General features: G+C 43.0%; 1 protein-coding gene and 1 pseudogene across 1 annotated transcript; both read right to left on the reverse strand.

The window, feature by feature from the left end:
- Positions 1 to 2,791: 2,791 nt before the first annotated feature.
- Positions 2,792 to 9,029, reverse strand: HEBP2 (heme binding protein 2). Its single transcript, XM_060114763.1, has 4 exons — positions 8,874 to 9,029; positions 8,164 to 8,299; positions 7,019 to 7,199; positions 2,792 to 3,340 (listed from the first exon to the last, which is right to left on the reverse strand). Exons 1-4 carry the CDS (start codon positions 8,970 to 8,972, stop codon positions 3,142 to 3,144), a joined length of 615 nt encoding a protein of 204 aa, XP_059970746.1. The 5' UTR covers positions 8,973 to 9,029; the 3' UTR covers positions 2,792 to 3,141.
- Positions 9,030 to 17,633: 8,604 nt separating this feature from the next.
- Positions 17,634 to 17,911, reverse strand: LOC132499815 (ATP synthase membrane subunit K, mitochondrial-like; annotated as a pseudogene).
- Between the last annotated feature and the right edge of the window lie 2,416 nt (positions 17,912 to 20,327).

Raw genomic sequence — 20,327 nt, forward strand, 5'->3', positions numbered from 1 at the left:
AGGACAGGGGCCCTGCCTGTCCTGCTCACTGTTGTATCCTCAGCTGGAAGGTGGACTGAGTGGGAGAGTGGAAGACGTGGTTGGGTCTGACGGGTACAGCCACTGATGGGGGCATTTCTGCCTGTCACCATGGCCCAGCCCCTGGAAGAGCGTGCAGAGCCTGCGACCCAGGAGGGACTCCATAACGCTTCTTGAAGAATGAATGAAAATAAATGGCATTCCAGTGAAATGTTGAGGAGGAAAAGCAAGATTTTTAGAGGGTTAAGTGATGACTAGAAAAGAATGGATGAATGCACTCAGTTTAAAGACTTATTTTCAGGCTTTTAAAAACATGAAAAATTGACATACACGTAGACTAACGTGGATGGGTCTGTGGGAAGCACAGTGGTGGTGGTGGAGGGGTGTTGCCCACCTTAAATCCCTGTCATGGTCCCTGAGATACCTCCTCACAACCTAGAGCTCCAAGGAAGCCTCTGGACAACTCTTTCCAGAGAAACTGGATAATCAAGGCAAGGGAGAAATGGGAATTATTGTCCTATGTAAGGGTCTAGGGGGAACTAGGATTGTATTCTGGGGAGCAGGGAGGATCAGGCCAAATCAGAGCCTGTTGGTAAGCAGAGTGATTGGAGCATGTTGGGAGGGAGAGCCTGAAGATGGGAGAAGGCCTAATGGATGGAGCATGAATTAGACCAACAGGAAAGGTGGATGGTTTTGCCTCGGAAAGGAATCTAGACATGAATTTCCTATTGATAAGAGAAGAAAAATCTCAATAGAAATGTTGAGGGATATTTTTTAGTCAGTGCCAGCCACGTAATTAAAATAACTGATTCATTGCTGTGAGAAACTCTCTGGTCTGGATTAATTGAGGGCTGAAAAATGTTTTAGTTTATGATTTATGGACCAGGAGGGGAAAATGGGATACCTTGGACTGAATAGTACAAAATCGCTTTTTTATGGAACATGTTTCAGATTACAACTAAATCTTGGCAATCAGACATATGCTCTTCTCATCTAAAATGGAAGTTACTGCATAAGAGATGTCTATTTTTATAGGACTATGGAGTAAATACATAAATATTTACCTCATACCAGTAGAGGCGAGTACTGTGGACTTTCATCAGTAGAAGGGCTAGAAGGTGACCCACAGTTGGTTTTCATAAATGAGCTAAGAAAGAAATTTAATTTCTTTTTGGCAAACACAAAAATGCAAAGAATAAAAAAATAATCAATGCAAGCAAATACCTTTGGAAAATAATTGCCTAAGACTTAAAAAATTATATCTATATAATAATTTCAAAACCGGAAACCTAGCTTGTTTTGTATCAAAGATTATAATCTAAAAGGTATCTCGCATGCATGACATGCAGGAAGGACCCCTCAACACAGTCCTAGCCCACTGATGGCCTGAGAAAGCTGCACTCTAGAACACTGACTGCCAGTGGGCGCCGTGGTTAACGGTCTGGACCCAGGAGTCCGACTGCCTGGGATGGAATTGGCCTCTGCCCTTACGGCTCCAGCTGGGGGCAAGTTACCTTACATCTCTGTGCCTCAATGTCCTCATCTGTGAAATGGAGCTGACACAAGGTGGCACACAGGGTTGTTCTGAGGGTCGACTGTGGGAATTCAGGTGAAATGCTTAGAAAGCTACACCTAGAAGGCAATCCATAAATGTTAGCTATGGAAACCATTAACTGTAGGTACGTTGGTCTAATGTACCCAGGTTAGGGAGATTAATTTTAAGAGATACCATATAATGTTGGGGCTGCAGGGACCTTGAGCATCAGCTGGCCCCACCCTTTCATCCACTGGATACCCACATCTGCCACATAAGTGATAACGTGCCTGCTTGAACACACAGTGATGGGAACGGGAAGTAATGTCATTCGTGGGCAGCTTTACCTGTTGGGAAGTCACTGAGCTCCAAGCTGCTTTTCTCCTTCGTGCCTACAGCCATCCTCCACTAGAAGCCCCCAGTAAAGCTATGACCTTCCCATGACAGGCTTTCAGATATCTGACTGACACTCTTCTCCAGGACAAGCGTGTTCCAATACAATTAGGTCCAAATTTCAGCCTCTTTGATTTTGCAGCAAACCCCTCTTTGAATACTGAATCATTTTTATATACTGATTCAGTATATAAAAATACTGCATAAAATACTTTAAAGATTCAAGTGATTTTTTTTTCTTTAATTTATTTATTTACTTATTTTTGGCTGTGTTGGGTCTTCGTTGCTGTGCACGGGCTTTCTCTAGTTGCAGAGAGCGCGGGCTACTCTTAGTTGCGGTGCGCGGGCCTCTCAATGTGGTGGCTTTCCTTGTTGTGGAGCACGGGATCTAGGCACAAGGGCTTCAGTAGTTGTGGCACGCAGGCTCAGTAGTTGTGGCTCACGAGCTCAGTTGCTCTGTGGCATGTGGGATCTTCCCGGACCAGGGCCCGAACCCGTGTCCCCTGCATTGGCAGGAGGATTCTCAACCACTGAGCCACCAGGGAAGCCCCTCAAGTGAATTTTAAAAGTCTACGTTTGTATACATTACTTCAGAAAAAACATGCCTCTCTTGAGTATCAAAATAAAATAGGAAGTCCCTAACTTCATACATTTATTTTTTGTCACGGAATATTAGCAACACTTTTGAGTATTGTGAGAGCCTTTCTCGTGTGGGAAGCAGCGGGCAGATAGGAAAGAGGGCTCAACAGAAAAAGTAACAGTGGCAGCTGCAAAAGACACTTTGATTTCTGTTTCCAACTGAACTTGAGTTCTCTAGGCTTGACAGCCTTGTAGTTCCACACAGGATAAACTTTAACATTTTTATTGATAATATCTGGAGGCGGTAACATCCAACTGACACAAATCCAAAGTAGAAGTAAGGCAACATGATTGTGATACAGTGAAGAAGGCGGAAGTAACATGACGTTCCCCTGGAGCCTCATAGAAATAAAGATCGATTTACATGTTTCTAGAATACTGTCCCCTGTTATCCGTGTATCTAAAGCTTCAAGCATTAAAAAGGCACAGTGGAAATAAGCTCAATTCATAGTAGTACTCTCAGGTAGAGCTACTAGACACATTTTGCTTATGGGTAATGCTGACGTCTATGTTCAACAGAAGTTTTGTCCCTGGCAATGGACCTTCCTCTCATTTTCTCATTCCCTTTCTTTGGAGGGTTCTTTTTTCTGAATCAACCACACTTCATTTTTTCTATCAAGCAATTTGAAAGGACTGTTGTAGCCTGCGGTGTAGTAAACCTTTTCATCGAAAACTTTTCCTTCTTCCCTCAAAATGCTTGCTAATGTCAAGAGTTGTTCTTGATTCTTTTGGGCACTAGAGAATCCATCGAAAGACCTACAAAGGAGAAAGTAAATGACCATAAATGATTTTAATACTGATGTGAAGGTCAGTCTAAGAAGAAAAGTGGGAGCTGATACAAAGAAACCTGGATGGAGTGCGGTTTCAAAGCCCCTGCCTCTTGGCAGCTGAACTGACTGTTCCCTTCCTCTGGTTCCCAGGCTCAGTGTGACCTCACACGCACCGAGGGGACCCAGGAGGAGGCAATACGTCCCAGCTGTTGGGCAGATTTGGAAGTTATGCCATCTTGTGCTCTAACTCTGTGCTTCTCAAGCTCTAATGTGCATGCGAGTCACCTGGGAAAACGCAGGTTCAGGAGGTCTGGGCTGGGGCCCAAGAGCCTGCATTTCCAACAGTCTCCTGTACTGCTGATGCTCCTGGTCAGAGAGCCACAATGAATCCCCCTTGGCAGCCTCCCTTTCAGTCTTTCCATTTTCTATCGAACATTTCCCCTTTCTTTTTCTCCTTAGAAAAAGGGCAGGCACTGTATTACAGATGAACATAAGTTTTGACCCTATATGGAAGAGATGGACATTTTGGCAGCTCTATTCAGTCTGAGAAAAGCTTTAACAGAGACAGAATCAAAGTGCTTGGGAACACTGAGGATATGATTACACTGGGGCAAGGTGTGTCTCTGAGTGGGGCCTGGAATGGAGGATAATTTTGCTGGGCAGAGAAAGGGGAGGGATAAGAAAAGAACAAAAGTCCAGAAATACAAAGCAACTTCATAGTGAGGCATAAAATGAGGTCAGAAAAGTGAGTCAGGACTTCCCTGGTGGCGCAGTGATTGAGAATCCGCCTGCCAAGTCAGAAGACGGGTTCGAGCCCTGGTCCGGGAAGATCCCACATGCCGCGAAGCAACTAAGCCCATGCGCCACAACTACTGAGCCTGCGTTCTAGAGCCCACATGCCACAACTACTGAGCCTGCGTGCCTAGAGCCCGTGCTCCACAACAAGAGAAGCCACCGCAATGAGAGGCCCGCGCACCACAACGAAGAGTAGCCCCCGCTCGCCGCAACTAGAGAGAGCCCGCGTGCAGCAACGAAGACCCAACCCAGCCAAAAATTAATTAATTCATTAATAAAAAAAAAAAAAAAGAAAGAAAGGTGAGTCAGAGCTGGAAGGAGGAACCTTGTACATCATCCTAAGGCCTTTTGAGATTATTCCAATGCATGTTGGAAGAGCAGAAAAGTAACTTGATTAGATCTGGGTAAGAATATAGGCAGAGAGATGGGAACTAGATTGGAGAGAAGGGGCCAGTTAGGAGGTTGCTAAGAGGATGGGGATGAAAAGACAGTCAAAAGATTTGCATAAAAAGTGGGAAAATAGAAATTTAAGTGTAGATTTTAAAGTATATAAACAAAAATACCCTGAGATTAAATCATGACAGCACACCGACCTAGCTGAGTTGCTGAAATGTAAACATGATGAATTTGAAGGCTGAGAATAGGAAAAACAGGCACAAAAACATTCCTAATATGCCTTCTTTAGCATAAAGTTTATTGTCAATGTGCCAGTGGAAAAGATCATTCCTACCATTCTTCAAATAAGATGTAAGGTCTCGGGCCTCCCTGGTGGCGCAAGTGGTTAAGAGTCCGCCTGCCGATGCAGGGGATACGGGTTCGTGCCCCGGTCTGGGAGGATCCCATATGCCGCGGAGCGGCTGGGCCCGTGAGCCATGGCCGCTGGGCCTGCGCATCCGGAGCCTGTGCTCCGCAACGGGAGAGGCCACAACAGTGAGAGGCCCGCATACCGCAAAAAGAAAAAAAAAAAAAAATAAAATAAAAAAAAAAAAAGATGTAAGGTCTCGAGGGTACGAACCAGGCCTGTTCTGTTCAACAATGTCTACCAGGCACCTAGTCATTCCTGGCATGCGGTACCTTCTAAATCCCAGTTGAGTAAGTAGAGGAATCTGTGTATGCACGTGTATATAAAATAAAACGTCGAAGATAAATTGATAAAACTGTTCTATAATTTCCATCAAGTTGACTGATGATGATAATTCTGAACCATGTGTTAAGAAACATTTCTGCTCCTAAATTTATTATTTATTTCCTTAAGGAATGTTCTGCCTAAAGGGAATCTGTTTCAGATTCCACTTCTTCCTTGAAATCAAGTCTTGCGCCTCTTACTTAGAAATCATCTTTTGTCCTCTGAATACAGGTTGTTCTACAATGATCTATCCACAGCTTTATTCACGACACAGACATATACTGAGCCTCCCCACACACACCTGCCTCACCAGGAGCCGAAGGATATGGGCAGAGTAACGTGTTGCTGTATTCTTGAGGAAGTTACAGCCTATCAGTAGGTCATTAGAATTTAGAACCATAGCACGAATGGCTGGCTGACTGGAGAAACTGAGGAAGGCATCACAGACAAGGTACCAATTGATCTAAGTCCTGAAGGATGAAAGTAGGCTCTCCAGGAAGAGAAGAAAGAGGGAGCTGGAGCTGTAATAGTAGTAGTATTGTAGTAATACTACATGTAGTAATACAACATGTAGTAAGCATGTAGTAATATCATGCTCATGTTCTAAGTATTTTAGGTAAATTAACTCATCTGATCTTCATGGCAACCCTGTGAGATAGTAGGTAGGTACTGTGATTAGACACATTTTACAGATGAGATTTTTGGCAAGGAAGGTCTCAGTAACTTGCCTAAGGTCAAAGCTACAGAGATGTGGAGGAACTCAGCCTACTCAGTGAAGGGCGGGAGGTGGGGGGAGTTGTCAGGGAGACAGGTTGGGCCGCGTGTTGCAGGTGATGTGTACCTGAACGGTCTGAATGTCACGTGGAAGCAAGAGGAAGCCAACAGATTTTTAAACACAGTAACAGGTTGGGGTTTTGTTGCTGTCATTGTGAGAACGATCGGGGTTCCAGAGTGGAGGGCCAGGGAGAGGAGACTGGTGGGCAGAGAGAACAGCTGGGAGGCTCTTGAAGTGGAACCTGAGACTGAAAAACGTCGGAGTATCTGGTGAGTGTCAGGCATGTGCCGAGCACTGGGGTAGCAAAGAGGACTTAGCTGCGGTCCCTGTAAGGTGAGGGCCCGAGCAGGTAACAGTGGGGAGGAAGGGAACGGAATCACGACCCTTTCTGAGGCGACTGGGCCAGATTCAGGGGCTGAGTGTGCTGCCGATGGCTACGAAGGTCCTTGCTGGGGAGGCCGGCAGGCTGATCAGTCGCTTTACTGAGACAGGCACTGTAAGGTCAGAGTAAGGAACCAGTAAACCAACCAACAGAGGCAGTCACTGTGGGAAGCAGCTGCCATCCTTTGGGCTGGGGGAACAAAGGGAAGAGTTTGAGGCTATCAGAAACTACGAGTTGAGAGGAGGGGTACCATGCATTGTTTTAAGGTATTTTTCTCCAAATTTAACTAGAAGGCAGGTAAGGACAGTCTTTTGCTTTTGTGGGGGAAGGTCCGGTGTATAATTTGTATTGCGTCTTATCTGTGGAAGGTGTGCATCAGCCTTCTCATTAAATATATTAGTTATTTCTTGTAAAGGACCCTTAGTAACGTATAAAACTAAGTCACTAGGAAAACACCACAAAATGCATTAGACCTGTTTTTATGGAAGGGGGAAAAGCATAGGAGCTAAGCTGCACAGGAGCTAAACTATGAGTGCCCGCAAGTAAAACCAACAGTCAGAAAGGCTATAAATTATCTACCACTTACCGTACAAACACCGTCATTTCAGCTCTGTCTTCAATGAAGACATTTGACTCTGAAGGCCTGGGGGGATCAGATTGCTGTTCAGAGGGGATATACAGGGAAATGGTAACGGTAGACTCGCTAAAAGGACCTGAACCGGGCTCCACGTAGCTTGTCACTGGAGCTGTCATCTTTATTTTCATCTCTGTGCCACAAAAAATATATATTTAAATGCAAAGGAGACCGTGAAAGCAGATTTAGTGTATTTATGACTACATTTAAAAACTTATTTTTTGACCTGAGTTTCTTGATTTTTACTTGACATAAATATTTAACCCTTAAGATAATTTTCATCTTAAAAAAAAGAGCAAAATGACAATTATCCACTGCCCACATTCAACACTTTCTGTATTATTAATATTTTTCATTAATAAATTCCATAGTTTTAGGGATAGAAGGGGAAATGAGAGATCACATAGTCCAGTTCATTCTTTACTTTTACAGTTCGGAAACAGAGGTCCCATTGGCTAAGTGACCTGCTAAAACATAAATAGCATGAGAGCCAAACCAGAAGATATATCTTTTTTTTTTTTTTTTTTTTTTTTTGCGGTACGCGGGCCTCTCACTGTTGCGGCCTCTCCCATTGCGGAGCACAGGCTCCGGACGCACAGGCTCAGCGGCCATGGCTCACGGGCCCAGCCGCTCCGCGGCATGTGGGATCTTCCCGGACCGGGGCACGAACCCGCGTCCCCTGCATCGGCAGGTGGACTCTCAACCACTGCGCCACCAGGGAAGCCCCAGAAGATATATCTTGACACCCTGGATCTTGTGTTCTTTGACCCTTCCTGCCTCCTAATGTCTCTTATCCTACCAGTCACCAAATTATCTCAAAGCATTAGCCATGAAAAGGCCTTAATGCTAGTTACACAGAGGCCCAGTTCATCCAGCAGAATCACAAACAAGAACAGAGGCTAAAAAGCACTGCCCAGTACTACCCTCCTCTAGACGCCTCGGGTCCTCAGCAGAGTCCTGCTCTTCAAACATTAAGTCTTTGATGATCTGGTTATTTTTCTATTCTAAAAGGTATTTATTTAATCAGCGAAAACTCAATAAGCCAGGGCACTCAACCACAATACAGTGTGTATAATTACAAGGTAAACTGCCTTCACCTTTCTCGTTTTTGCCTTGAATGTAGCTGTTCAGCCTTGTGAAGCCAGTCTGCATGGCCGAATCCCAGTCCATAGACTCAACTGAAGTGCTGACCCACTTCGCAGGTCCGTAGTGTCGGATCTCATAACTTCCAGGCTAAGATGGAACAGGGGGAATTTGGGGAAGCAATTCTAAGACGACAGAACGTGAGATGCAGCAGTACAGGTACCTTGATCTCGGGTCCACCTGGGACGGCCAGTCCAGGGGCTGCGCTCCCCTGGGGCCCGGCCGGAGGTTCTGGCTTCCCAGCACCGGGCAGGGCTCCTCCCCCCGCGGCTCCCATCTTTGGATTAAGAGACGCAGGCGGCCTCTGCCCCACAAGCAGGGGTAGGGAGAGTCGGCTCGATTCGGGTTAAAAGCAAGCAACTGTTCCGCCCCCGCCCGGAGGGTCCCATCGCAGGTTTTGGGACGTGGTCGATTTTTTTTTTTTTTTTAACCGCAAAGAAAAGAAATTGAGATGTAGCCAGTACCTGGGGGTAACTACGGCTTACCGACCGCATCTTCCCGTTTGTGCAGAAATGGAGCTAGGGACTCCGACCATTTTTTAAAATGTGCTTTTAAGTTAAACCTATGGGACCCTCCGGCTGCACTGAAGATCACCTCGAGTACAGCCCCACGCTGCCCACCCCCCCCCCGGCCCTCACCCTTCGCGCCCGCGGGTGGAGCCTACCTGGGGACCCGCGTCCTCCGGGGCTTCCCAGCCCGGCGTCTCCGCGAGGGCCTCCGAGCCCTCGGCTGCCCCGGAATCGGGCTCCAGCACCTCGGCCATGGGCGGCGCCGACACTCCGGGAAAGAGGCCGGTGAGCTGCGCCGGAAGGGGGCCACTGGGGACCGCCCCGCCTGCGTGTCCCCGAGTCCCCGCCCCGTAGACGCCCGGCCAGCCTACACACTGCAGGAGCCCCGAGTCCGCGGGGCACTGCGGGAACCAGGCCGGGAGGGGGCGCTGCGACAGCGATCCCAACCCTGGCCGGCCGCTCCCCTGCGGGTCCCCCAGGAGACCGATGGCAGGGTCTGTTTGGCCAGGCTTTCTTTGGTGGGGGGGTTCTCCCGCCCGCACCCTTTTTTTTTTTTAACATCGTTATTGGAGTATAATTGCTTTACAGTGTTGTGTTAGTTTCTGCTGTATAACAAAGTGAATCAGCTATATGCATAAGTATATCTCCTTATCCCCTCCCTCTTCTGTCTCCCTCCCACCCTCCCTATCCCACCCCTCTAGGTTGTCACAAAGCACCCAGCTGATCTCCCTGTGCTATGTGGCTGCTTCCCACTAGCTATCTATTTTACATTTGGTAGTGTATATATGTCCATGCTACTCTCTTACTTCGTCCCAGCTTACCCTTCCCCCTGCCCGTGCCCTCAAGTCCAGTCTCTACATCTGTGTCTTTATTCCTGTCCTGCCCCTAGGTTCATCAGAACATTTTTTTTTAAGATTCCTTATCTATGTGTTAGCATACAGTATTTATTTTTCTCTTTCTGACTTACTTCACTCTGTATGACAGACTCTAGGTCCATCCACCTCATCACAAGTAACTCAATTTCGTTTCTTTTTATGGCTGAGTAATATTCCATTGTATATATGTGCCACATCTTCTTTATCCATTCATCTGTCGATGGACACTTAGGTTGCTTCCGTGTCCTGGCTATTGTAAATAGTGCTGCAGTGAACACTGTGGTACATGTCTCTTTTTGAATTATGGTTTTCTCAGGGTATATGCCCTGTAGTGGGATTGCTGGGTCATATGGTAGTTCTATTTTTAGTTTTTTAAGGAACCTCCATACTGTTCTCCGTAGTGGCTGTACCAGTTTACATTCCCACCAATAGTGCAAGAGGGTTCCCTTTTCCCCACACCCTCCCCAGCATTTATTGTTTTTAGATTTTTTGATGATGGCCATTCTGACCAGTGTGAGGTGATACCTCATTGTAGGTTTTTGTTTTTTTGCGGTACGCGGGCCTCTCACTGTTGTGGCCTCTCCCATTGCAGAGCACAGGCTCCAGATGCGCAGGCTCAGCGGCCGTGGCTCACGGGCCTAGCCGCTCCGTGGCATGTGGGATCTTCCCGGACCGGGGCACGAACCCGTGTCCCCTGCATCGGCAGGCGGATTCTCAAGCACTGCGCCACCATGGAAGCCCCTTATTGTAGTTTTGATTTGCATTTCTCTAATGATTAGTGATGTTGAGCATTCTTTCATGTGTTTGTTGGCAATCTGGATATCTTCTTTGGAGAAATGTCTGTTTAGGTCTTCTGCCCATTTTTGGATTGGGTTTTTTGTTTTTTTGTTATTGAGCTGCATGAGCTGCTTGTATATTTTGGAGATTAATCCTTTGTCAGTTGCTTCACTTGCAAATATTTTCTTCCATTCTGAGGGTTGTCATTTCATCTTTTTTATGGTTTCCTTTGCTGTGCAAAAGCTTTTAAGTTTTATTAAGTCCCATTTGTTTATTTTTGTTTTTATTTCCATTACTCCAGGAGGTGGGTCAAAAAGGATCTTGCTATGATTTATGTCACAGAGTGTTCTGCCTATGTTTTCCTCTAAGAGTTTTATAGTGTCTGTCCTTACATTTAGGTCTGTAATCCATTTTGAGTTTATTTTTGTGTTTGTGTTAGGAAGGGTTCTAATTTCATTCTTTTACATGTAGCTGTCCAGTTTTCCCAGCACCACTTATTGAAGAGGCTGTCTTTTCTCCATTGTATACTCTTGCCTCCTTTATCAAAGTTAAGGTGACCATATGTACGTGGGTTTATCTCTGGGCCTTGTATCCTGTTCCACTGATCTATATTTCTGTTTTTGTGCCAGTACTATACTGTCTTGATTACTGTAGCTTTGTAGTACAGTCTGAAATCTGGAAGCTTGATTCCTCCTGCTCCGTTTTTCTTTCTCAATATTGTTTTGGCTATTCAGGGTCTTTTGTGTTTCCATACAAATTGTGAAATCTTTTGTTCTAGTTCTGTGAAAAATGCCATTGTTAGTGTGGTGGGGATTGCACTGAATCTGTAGATTGCTTTGGGTAGTACAGTCATTTTCACAATGTTGATTCTTCCAATCCAAGTACATGGTATATCTCTCCATCTGTTGGTATCATCTTTAATTTCCTTCATCGGTATCTTATAGATTTCTGCATACAGGTCTTTTGTCTCCTTAGGTAGGTTTATTCCTAGGTATTTTATTCTTTTTGTTGCAATGGTAAATGGGAGTGTTTCCTTAATTTCTCTTTCAGAATTTTTGTCATTAGTATATAGGAATGCAAGAGATTTCTGTGCATTAATTTTGGTTTCTGCTACTCCACCAGATTCTAGGTCCTTGTTAAATGTTAAATGTTTCTTGTATTTTCTCCATCTGTTTCCGAGATTCTGGATCATCTTTACTATAATTACTCTGAATTCTTTTTCAGAGGTTGCTTATTTTGTCTTCATTTATTTGGTCTTGTAGGTTTTTACCTTGCTCCGTCATCTGTAACAAATTTTTTTGTAATATCATTTTTTTTTTTTTATGGGAGCTGCTATATTCTTGTCTTACTGGTTGTTTGGCCTGAGACATCCAGCCCTGGAGTTTGTAAGCAGCTGGATAGAGCTAGGTCTTGGTCCTGAGATGAGGACCTCTGGGAGGCCTCACTCCAATTGATATTCCCTGGGTTCTGAGGTTCTCTGTTAGTCCAGTGGTTTCAACTTGGAGCTCCCACCACAGGAGCTCGGGCCCGAAATCTGGCCTGGGAACCAAGATCCCACAAGCTTCGTGGCACGGTAAAAAAAAAAAAACCAAAAAAAAAAAAAAGGAAGAAGATAGAAAGAAAAAGAGGAGCAGTACAATATCAAAGCATAGAAAACAAAATAAAATTAGAAAGGTAAAAAATATGTATTAGGAAAAATAAAACTATAATTGAAACAACTGCAACAAGGTAAAATAAAACCACAACAGAAAAAAGAATAAAAAAAGGTGGGTGGGGCGCGGAAACAAGCCAAAAGGAGAGATCACTAACAAAGTATAAAGAATAAAAGTTAGAATATTAAAAGATTTATTAGGAAAAATAAAAGAATCAACAGCAATGAATCAACAAGGTAAAACAGAACCCCAATCTAAAAGAGAAAAAAAAAAAAAGCCTTGGCTATGGGGGCGGAGTTTAGGCACAGGGGTGGAACATAAGCAAGGGTGAGGTGGACCTAGGTGGGTGGGGGTTGATGTTTGATCGTGGGCCCGCCCTTGTTTTTTAATTAACAGGTACACAGAGGTATCCACTCTGGGAGCCGCAGGCAGAGGACAGAGCAGGGGGCCAGTGGGGTTTCTGGTATAACCAGTCTGGGAACCTCTCCCATGGCCCCACCCGCAGGGAACTGGTTCTGCTGACGGTCTACTTCTGGGAAGGGAAGTGAGGGAGGCCCGCCCTCTGGGTGCCTTCAGTGAAAGGTGGGAGTGGGGGCGGGGACGGGAAATGCTCCTACCGACTCTGACCTTGGCCGCCCCAGTTCGCACCCTGGTGGGCCGAATGCTCCTGCGCAGGTTGGATCTGGGGACCCAGCCGGGGGCAAGCAGGCAGCCCCACTCAACCTAGATGGCTTAGGGCCCAAACACCCTGTCAGGGACCCTAGGGAGAGGAAGTGGGTGGGACCACAGTCCCACCTGGAGAAAATCTTCAACTGTACTTGTTTCTTGTCCTCTTCCACCCAAATGACCCCCACGCCTCTGAGTCATCCCACCAGACCTAACAGGCTGGGAAGGTGGGATGGGAGAGAGAGAAGGGACAGTGGCCAGACCCTAGTGATTTTGAAAGTTTTTGGTTAGATTTATTCTGTATTTTTTTCTAAGAGAATTATTGAGATAAAATTCACTTACCATATAATTCACCCACTTAAGGCATACCATTCAGTGGTTTTTAGTGTATATTCACAGTTGTGTAAACATCAACCACAATGAATTTTAGAACATTGCCATCATCTTCAACCCCCTAAAAGAAACGCCATTGAAACCGCTTTGGCCATCATTCTTCAATCCTCCACCACCCAGTCCTAGGCAACTGCTAATCTGCTCCTTATTTCTCTTCTGGACATTTCCTATAAATGGGATCATACAGTATCTCAATACATTGGGCTGCTCTAACAAAACACTGCAGACTGGGTAGCTTACAAACAACAGAAATGTGCTTCTTACACTTCTGGAGGCTGGAAGTCCAAGATCAGGGTGCCAGCAAGGTCAGATGAGGGCCTTCTTCCTGGTGGGACTACTTATGGTCTCCTCACATGGTGGAAGAGGCAAGGAGCTCTCTCTGGTCTCTTATAAGGGCGCTAATCCCGTTTGTGAGTGGTCTGCCCTGATGACTTAATTACCTCCCAAAGGCCTCACCTCAGTGCCATCACATTGGGCATCAGGATTTCAACATACGAATCTTGGAGGACACAAACATAGCATATAGAACGTGGTCTTTTATGACTAGCTACTTTTGCTTAGCAAAATGTTTTCAAGGTTCATCCCTGTTGTGACATGTATCAGTACTTCATACCTTTTAATGGCTGAAAAATATTCAGTTGGATAAACATTTTGTTATTCATTCATCAGCTGATGAACATTTGAATTGTTTCAAACTTTTGGCTATTATGAGTAGCAATACTGTTCTACACACTTGTATACAGGTTTCTATATGGACATATGTTTTCTTTCTCTTGGGTAAATACCTAGGAATGGAATTGCTAGGTTAAATGCTAACTCTATATTTAACTTTTTGAGGAACTGCCAAACTGTGTTTTAAAGTGGCTGCACCATGGGAATTCCCTGGTGGTCCAGTGGTTAGGACTCCACTCTTCCACTGCCAGGGCGCGGGTTGGGGAACTAAGATCCCAGAAGCCACATGGTGCAGCCAGAAAGTAAAATTTTAAAAATAAAAAATAATTTAAAATAAATAAAGTGGTTTTACATTTTCACCAGTGGGGTATGGGCAGTTTCTCCACATCCTTACCAACACTTATTATCTGGCTTTATTATTATGGCCATCCTAGTGGGTATGCCTAGTGCTTTACATCTTTTTGTTTTGATATATAATTCACATAACATAAAAGTCACCATTTTAAAGGATACAATTCATTGTTTTTCAGTATATTCACTATGTTATACAGGCATCATCACTAATTCCAGAGCATTCTGTCACTACAGGAAGAAGCCCTGTACAATTTAGCAGTCACTCCCAACCTCCAGGCCTCTGGCAATCACTAATCTACTTTCTGTCTCTATGGATTTGCCAATTCTGGACATTTCATATAAATGGAATTATATATAATATGTGATCTTTGGCGACTGGCTCCTTTCATTTAGTGTAATGTTTTCAGGAGTCATCCATGTTGTAGCATGTATCAGTACTTCATTCCTTTTTATTGCTGAATAATACCCTGATGTATGGGCCTCCTGTTTTCAAAGCAATTGATGTCTTTACCTTTCCTTCCCCTTCCTGGCCCAAACAGGTATGCAGTGGCCTGCGGATACCTGACACTTTCTAGTGTTATAGCAAATCTATTATTATGCTGAGCTAAATTTGAATTATTTAGTGAAGGCTTAATAATGAATTTTGACTTATTTTTAAAAATAGCCTTATTATTTTAACTTATGTAACAGGTGTGATCCATTGTGTAGGTAACTTTGCAAAGCTAAGAATAGTTTTACTTTACAGAAAGGTTTTATTTTTTTTTTTAAAGAAGAAAGGGAAGTAATTTACACTGTTGCTTAAGATATCTGTTGTTCTTTTTCATCTGCACCAAACCTTTTACAGTTATTGATGTTTTTTGAAGGCAAGAGCATTTTATTTGTAGAAAAACTGAGGCTAAATTTGGAGACATTCATTTTATAGGGTGTGGAATATACAATTAATGAAGATAACAGCAGGTGACTAAGCTGAATTATCTATATTTACAAGGTGATAATTAGTCATATGAAAGAAGGAAGGAAAGAAAAGGATTTATTTTAAACTAATATAATTTCAGTTAGAACAAACAATGAAATTCAGAAGGCTCAAGTTTTATACTCATGTGTCAAATAATCTAGCTAGTTTTCTTGTTGATTAATTAAGGTAAAATTTTTCTTTCTATCAGCTCATATTTAATTGATGTTTATGTGACATTATGAAGATATTTTAAGATTTACAGCACTTGTGGCACCTTTATATCACCAGGGCCCTCCAAGTTCATGCCAGCAGGGAGCAAGCATGGGAGAATCCTGCAGCAGGGATTCCAGCTGGTTCTTATTATTCACGGCAGGTATATATGTTCTATAAGGTCACCACGGACGTTGAACTAGTCAATACTGAACCATCGCTTCTAGAAGAAATACAGACTTAGGTTCCTGTGAGCCTCTGGTTACATTTTCATCAACAGATCAATATATAACCTCGTTTTATGTGTGTTATTGTATAAAGATAACTCATTTAATATATACTGTTAATTCATTAACATTGAACTCACAAAAAACAACACTGTAACTTATGCCTTAATGAAGTGTATATAACATATATCTTCTCTGAAAGGCACATCCCAGCCTTCTTGCACTTAGGAGCACTAGATAGCACTTCAGCACTGCTTGGGGGGCATTTAAAATAGCAAAATCACCAACAAGAAGCACAAAAATGTGAAAAATGTGGCACTAAATAAACTGTGGAAAGGACGCTCATTTATCATATAAGACCTCAAAGTAGAAGGCAGAGCTCAGCCTTGATCGACCTCAGCTGGGAATGCGCAGCCAGTGGCTCAGCTTTTTCACCACTCTACGCATGCACATATCCACCTGCGATCCAGAAAGTGCTGTATTGATTTGGGGGTTACAAATATATATCAGCAAGTAGGTGAATTTGTAAATATGGAATCTGTGATTAATGAGGATTGACTGTAAATGCTTCCTGCACTAAGTTATATTAGTTACTTCCATTCATATTTCATTGATCAAAGCGAGTCATCGGGCCTTAACTGACTTCAAGAGGGTGTGAAAGTGCAATCACACTGTGTCGTCAAAGAAGATTTCAAATAGTTGAGATAAGTACTAATGCCAATTGCTGATGATATCGTTTGATCATTCATTGATTATTCCATACTTGTGGCAGATTTTAGTTCCCAAAGATAGTTGCAGCATTATCTCCCATCCAACATGCTGTTCTTATTATGTGACTTTGACGCACCTCCCATTGAGAGAATGAGGTCTCTGCTCCCTTTCCTTGAAACTGGGCAGACTGTGTGACTTCTCAGGCTAGGTCATTAAAGACCTCCACCAAGTTCTAAGGACACCTACTCTTAGAAATACAACAACCATGCTGAAGGGAAGCCCAAGCAGCTCCACAGAGAGCTATGTATAGGTTCCTAGCTGATGTCCTGACTGACAGGTGGCATCAACCACCACATGTGTGAGTGACCAAGGGTTCAGATGGCTCCAACTCCCTGTCCTCCAGACAGCCTCCATCCTTCCAAGCTGAGGCCTCAGAGGTCATGGAGCAGACAAAAACAGTATCCACAGAATCTGTGAGCGTAATAAAATGGTTATTTTTTATGCCACTCTGTTTGAGGTGACTTTTTTTCAGGAATAATAACTGGAAGAGTTATTATATATATCATCTATGTATAGTGCTGTAGTAGGGGTTGGTGGGTTTTAGAAGTGTATAAAATTTGGTCCTAGTCTCCACATATTTTACATTCAGGTCATTGTTTAAACTGAGGCCACTCTTCTACCCACAATGTAATTAAATAGTTGGTCTTTTTATAGTTACCATGATCTCAAATATGATAACTGTAAAATGGGTAGCAGCTTGGTATTCTAACAGAAAATGCAATCTTTTCTTTTGCTTGGTTTCTCCTTTAGCTTTGGTGAGAATTTTAATACTCATCCATTATTTAGACACAAAACAACCCACGAAGCTCCATTTACACTTAGCACTTTGCTCAGTGCCTGACACATAATTGCTTGATAAATGTTGAATGAATGCCAGTCCGAATTTATCAGACACAGACTGTGATCGAGTGTCTTTAGAAGCACCTGTGAACCACCTTTCTCATGGGCCACAGAAAATGAAGAGACATTTATTGAATGTGGGGTTGAGGATAAGAAAGCAAAGGTCTAAAGCTGGGAATGTCTTTAAAAATTAAAACATCAATTCTAATCAATATGAGGATGATATAACTTCTGAGACTGTAGTGAGTGTTTGTAAAAACAGAGAGGGATATCCACACTGATTTTAAAAGGTTCATGCTTTGAAGTAAAAGTAGACAACCAAATACACCACAATAGGTAGCCAATGTTCTCAAAAATCTCTTAAAAGAAATTAATATAAATTCATATTTAAATATATTACATACATTTTGTGTTTTAGTTTGGTTTTTATTATTTATTTAATGTTTAGAAACATGGGGAATTTTTCCAGGTTCATATTTATTGTACAAATGGAATATCATTTGATGAGTTGACATTAGCTTCTCTAGGGCTGAGAACATAATGGATGCAGTAGAGACGGGTTGGACTCCATTAATGTCGCTTTCACATCTGCAACTCTTTTGGACCTGCACTTGAAATACAGGATAACCAAAGCAAAGCCTGCATATGTGGTCTGTACATGGTTCATTCTACTTGTGAGAGTGTAAGTGTTGACATTTTTTTTTTAATACCAGTGAGCTGGAATTGGGTATCAGTTTCTGGGCCTACAATGGCTTCAATCATGCCATAGTCACGAATTCTATAGCTTGCATCCTTCAACATATAAAGCCATCCCTCCACCAGATCAGAAGAAGGTGCCTCCTTCAAGGTTTAAGAGTCTGGCTTTCCATCCCAACTCTCCTACTTCCTGGTGTGTGACCTTGGGCATGTGGTTCAGCCTTATTGAATCTGTTTCTTTATTTGTACAAATGGATGGTATTCACCTCATATGATTTTTGAGGATTCCAAGAGATAATGCCTGTTTATCTCTTAGCCCAATGTTTTGCATGTTGTATCCTGATAAATAGTAGTTATTAGTATGGTCTTTTGTGAGTAAAAACTCTGGACCTGTTCATTAAGAACTGAAATTGGTTCTTTGAACTCACCTGATCCCTTGCTTATTGAACACACCTATTGCGTTCTTATATATTCTGCCTATAGGAGAAAACTTATTGAGATCACTTACATGTTTATTTTTATGATGACATTAACAAAATGAGAGGAGAGAGGGAGGGAAAGTGTGGCTAGAACCACTGGGTTTGTGTAGGGAGGAGAGAGAGAACACAGGTATTTCCTCTGAAAAAATTCAGATTTCTCATTTCCTTGCCTGAAGCTGGCTTGCTTTGAACTGGGATAGCCTCTCTCCCAGGGCTGCATTATAACTGTGACAGGCCCGAGGTACTTTTGCCTTGGTGGGTCCCTTCCTCTGTAGAAAAATACAAAAATTATATTTTATGACTCTGCTGGTATAAAGATGCATATAATCTTTGACCCCCAAAGTTAACTTTTAAAATTCTGATTGTAAAAGAAATTAAAACATTTTTATGGGCCCCTAAAAATCATGTGAGCTCTAAGCATGGTGCCTGGTGAGGCTAATGGACAGGCAGGCCCTGATGTCTTAGTTTCCCTACAAGAGAGTAAGAACACGTGATGTGTTATATGGGATGATAAATACAGAAAGGCACTAGTACTTACTCTGCCTTTTTGGCAGATGTGTGTTTTAACGTTGTATCCTTCTAACAACCTTCTGAGACAGGTCTTATGAATGTGATAAAGGAGTAACTAATGAATAATTTAGAACCAACAGGATTCAGTGTTTGAAGTGAGAAAATTTAACTTTGGCCTCACCTTGTCCCAAATCCAGATGGAGAAGATGAATGCTAATGTTGGCCCTTCAAAACATCCAACTATGTGTATTGTCTGAAAGCGCTGGGGAATTGGAGAAGGAGAAGGTAAGTTTTAACTCTATATTGAGAGTACTGCACTGCACTAAGAATACGGCGGGGCTTAAGAGTTTGTTGATGCTTATGATACCTTATTCTAACATCAGAAGATGGTGATCTCAGTTCCTTTACTAGGGGCTGATTTGGTCTTTGGGACCACCTGGTTTCTGAGGAACAGTTGTGTGTAATTCTCATCTTTCCTCTTCTATAGGTAAGGTTCTCTCCCCCAACTCCCCCCCACCCCGCCAGCTTCTTTCAAGATTTTTTCTTTATTTTTGATTTTCTGCAGTGTGAATATGATGTGCCTAGGTATAGTTTTTGTTTGTTTGTTTTGTTTTGCTTTGCTTTGTTTTGGGCATTATTCCTGCTTGATATTCTCTGAGTTTCCTGGATCTGTGGTTTGACATTAATGTAGGGAAATTTGCCACCATTGTTGCTTCAGATATTTCTCCTGTTCTTTTCTCTTTCTGGGATTCCCATTACACATACGTAACCCCTTTTGTAGTTGTCTCACAGTTCTTGTATATTCTGCTTTGATTTTATTTTTTCAGGTTTTTTTCTCTTTGCTTTTCCATTTTGGAAGTGTCTATTAACATTTCCTTAAGCTCAGAGATTCTTTCCTCAGCTGTATCCAGTCTACTGATAAGCCCATCAAAGGCATTCTTCATTTCTGTTAGTGTTTTTGGTTTCTAGCATTTCTTTTTGGTTCTTTCTTAGAATTTCCATCTCTCTGCAGACATTACCCATCTATGCTTGCATGTTGTCTGTTTTTTTCCATTAGAGCCCCTTGCATATTAATCATATTTATTTTACATTCCTGCCATCTCTGAATCTGTTTCTGATGCTTGCTGTCTCTTCAAACTGTGTTTTTTACTTTTTAGTATGACTTACAACTTTTTCTTGAAAGGTAAACTCAACGTACTACGTAAAAGGGACTGCAGTAAATAGGCCTTTAATAATGTGGTGGCTGGTGGTTAGGTGTGGGGCAAGGGAAAACGTTTTATAGTTTTATGATTAGGTCTCCGTTTTGTAGTGAGCCTACGCTGCTGGGCTGTGAACTTCACAAGTGCTTCTCTGTTGCTTTTTCTTTTCCCCCATTAATTGGAACAAGAGAACTAGCAGGGCTGGAGTTGGGTATTTCCCTTCCGCAGAGTTAAGACTAGAACCAGCTGGGGCTGGGAATTTCCCTCCCCCTACGGGAGTTAGGTTCTGATAAAACCCCAGCAGGTTAGGCCCTGGTGAAGTAGTTTCTCCTG

Source organism: Mesoplodon densirostris, chromosome 12 (genome assembly GCF_025265405.1).
Source record: "Mesoplodon densirostris isolate mMesDen1 chromosome 12, mMesDen1 primary haplotype, whole genome shotgun sequence".
NCBI classification, from domain to species: domain Eukaryota; kingdom Metazoa; phylum Chordata; class Mammalia; order Artiodactyla; family Ziphiidae; genus Mesoplodon; species Mesoplodon densirostris.

Coding starts and splice junctions, on each gene's coding strand:
- HEBP2 (XM_060114763.1), bottom strand. CDS start 8,972: ATGGCCGAGGTGCTGGAGCCCGATTCCGGGGCAGCCGAGGGCTCGGAG. Junction 8,300..8,873: donor CGGAGGACGCGGGTCCCCAG/GTAGGCTCCACC, acceptor GTTCCATCTTAG/CCTGGAAGTTATGAGATCCG. Junction 3,341..7,018: donor GAAATGACGGTGTTTGTACG/GTAAGTGGTAGA, acceptor TCTCCTTTGTAG/GTCTTTCGATGGATTCTCTA.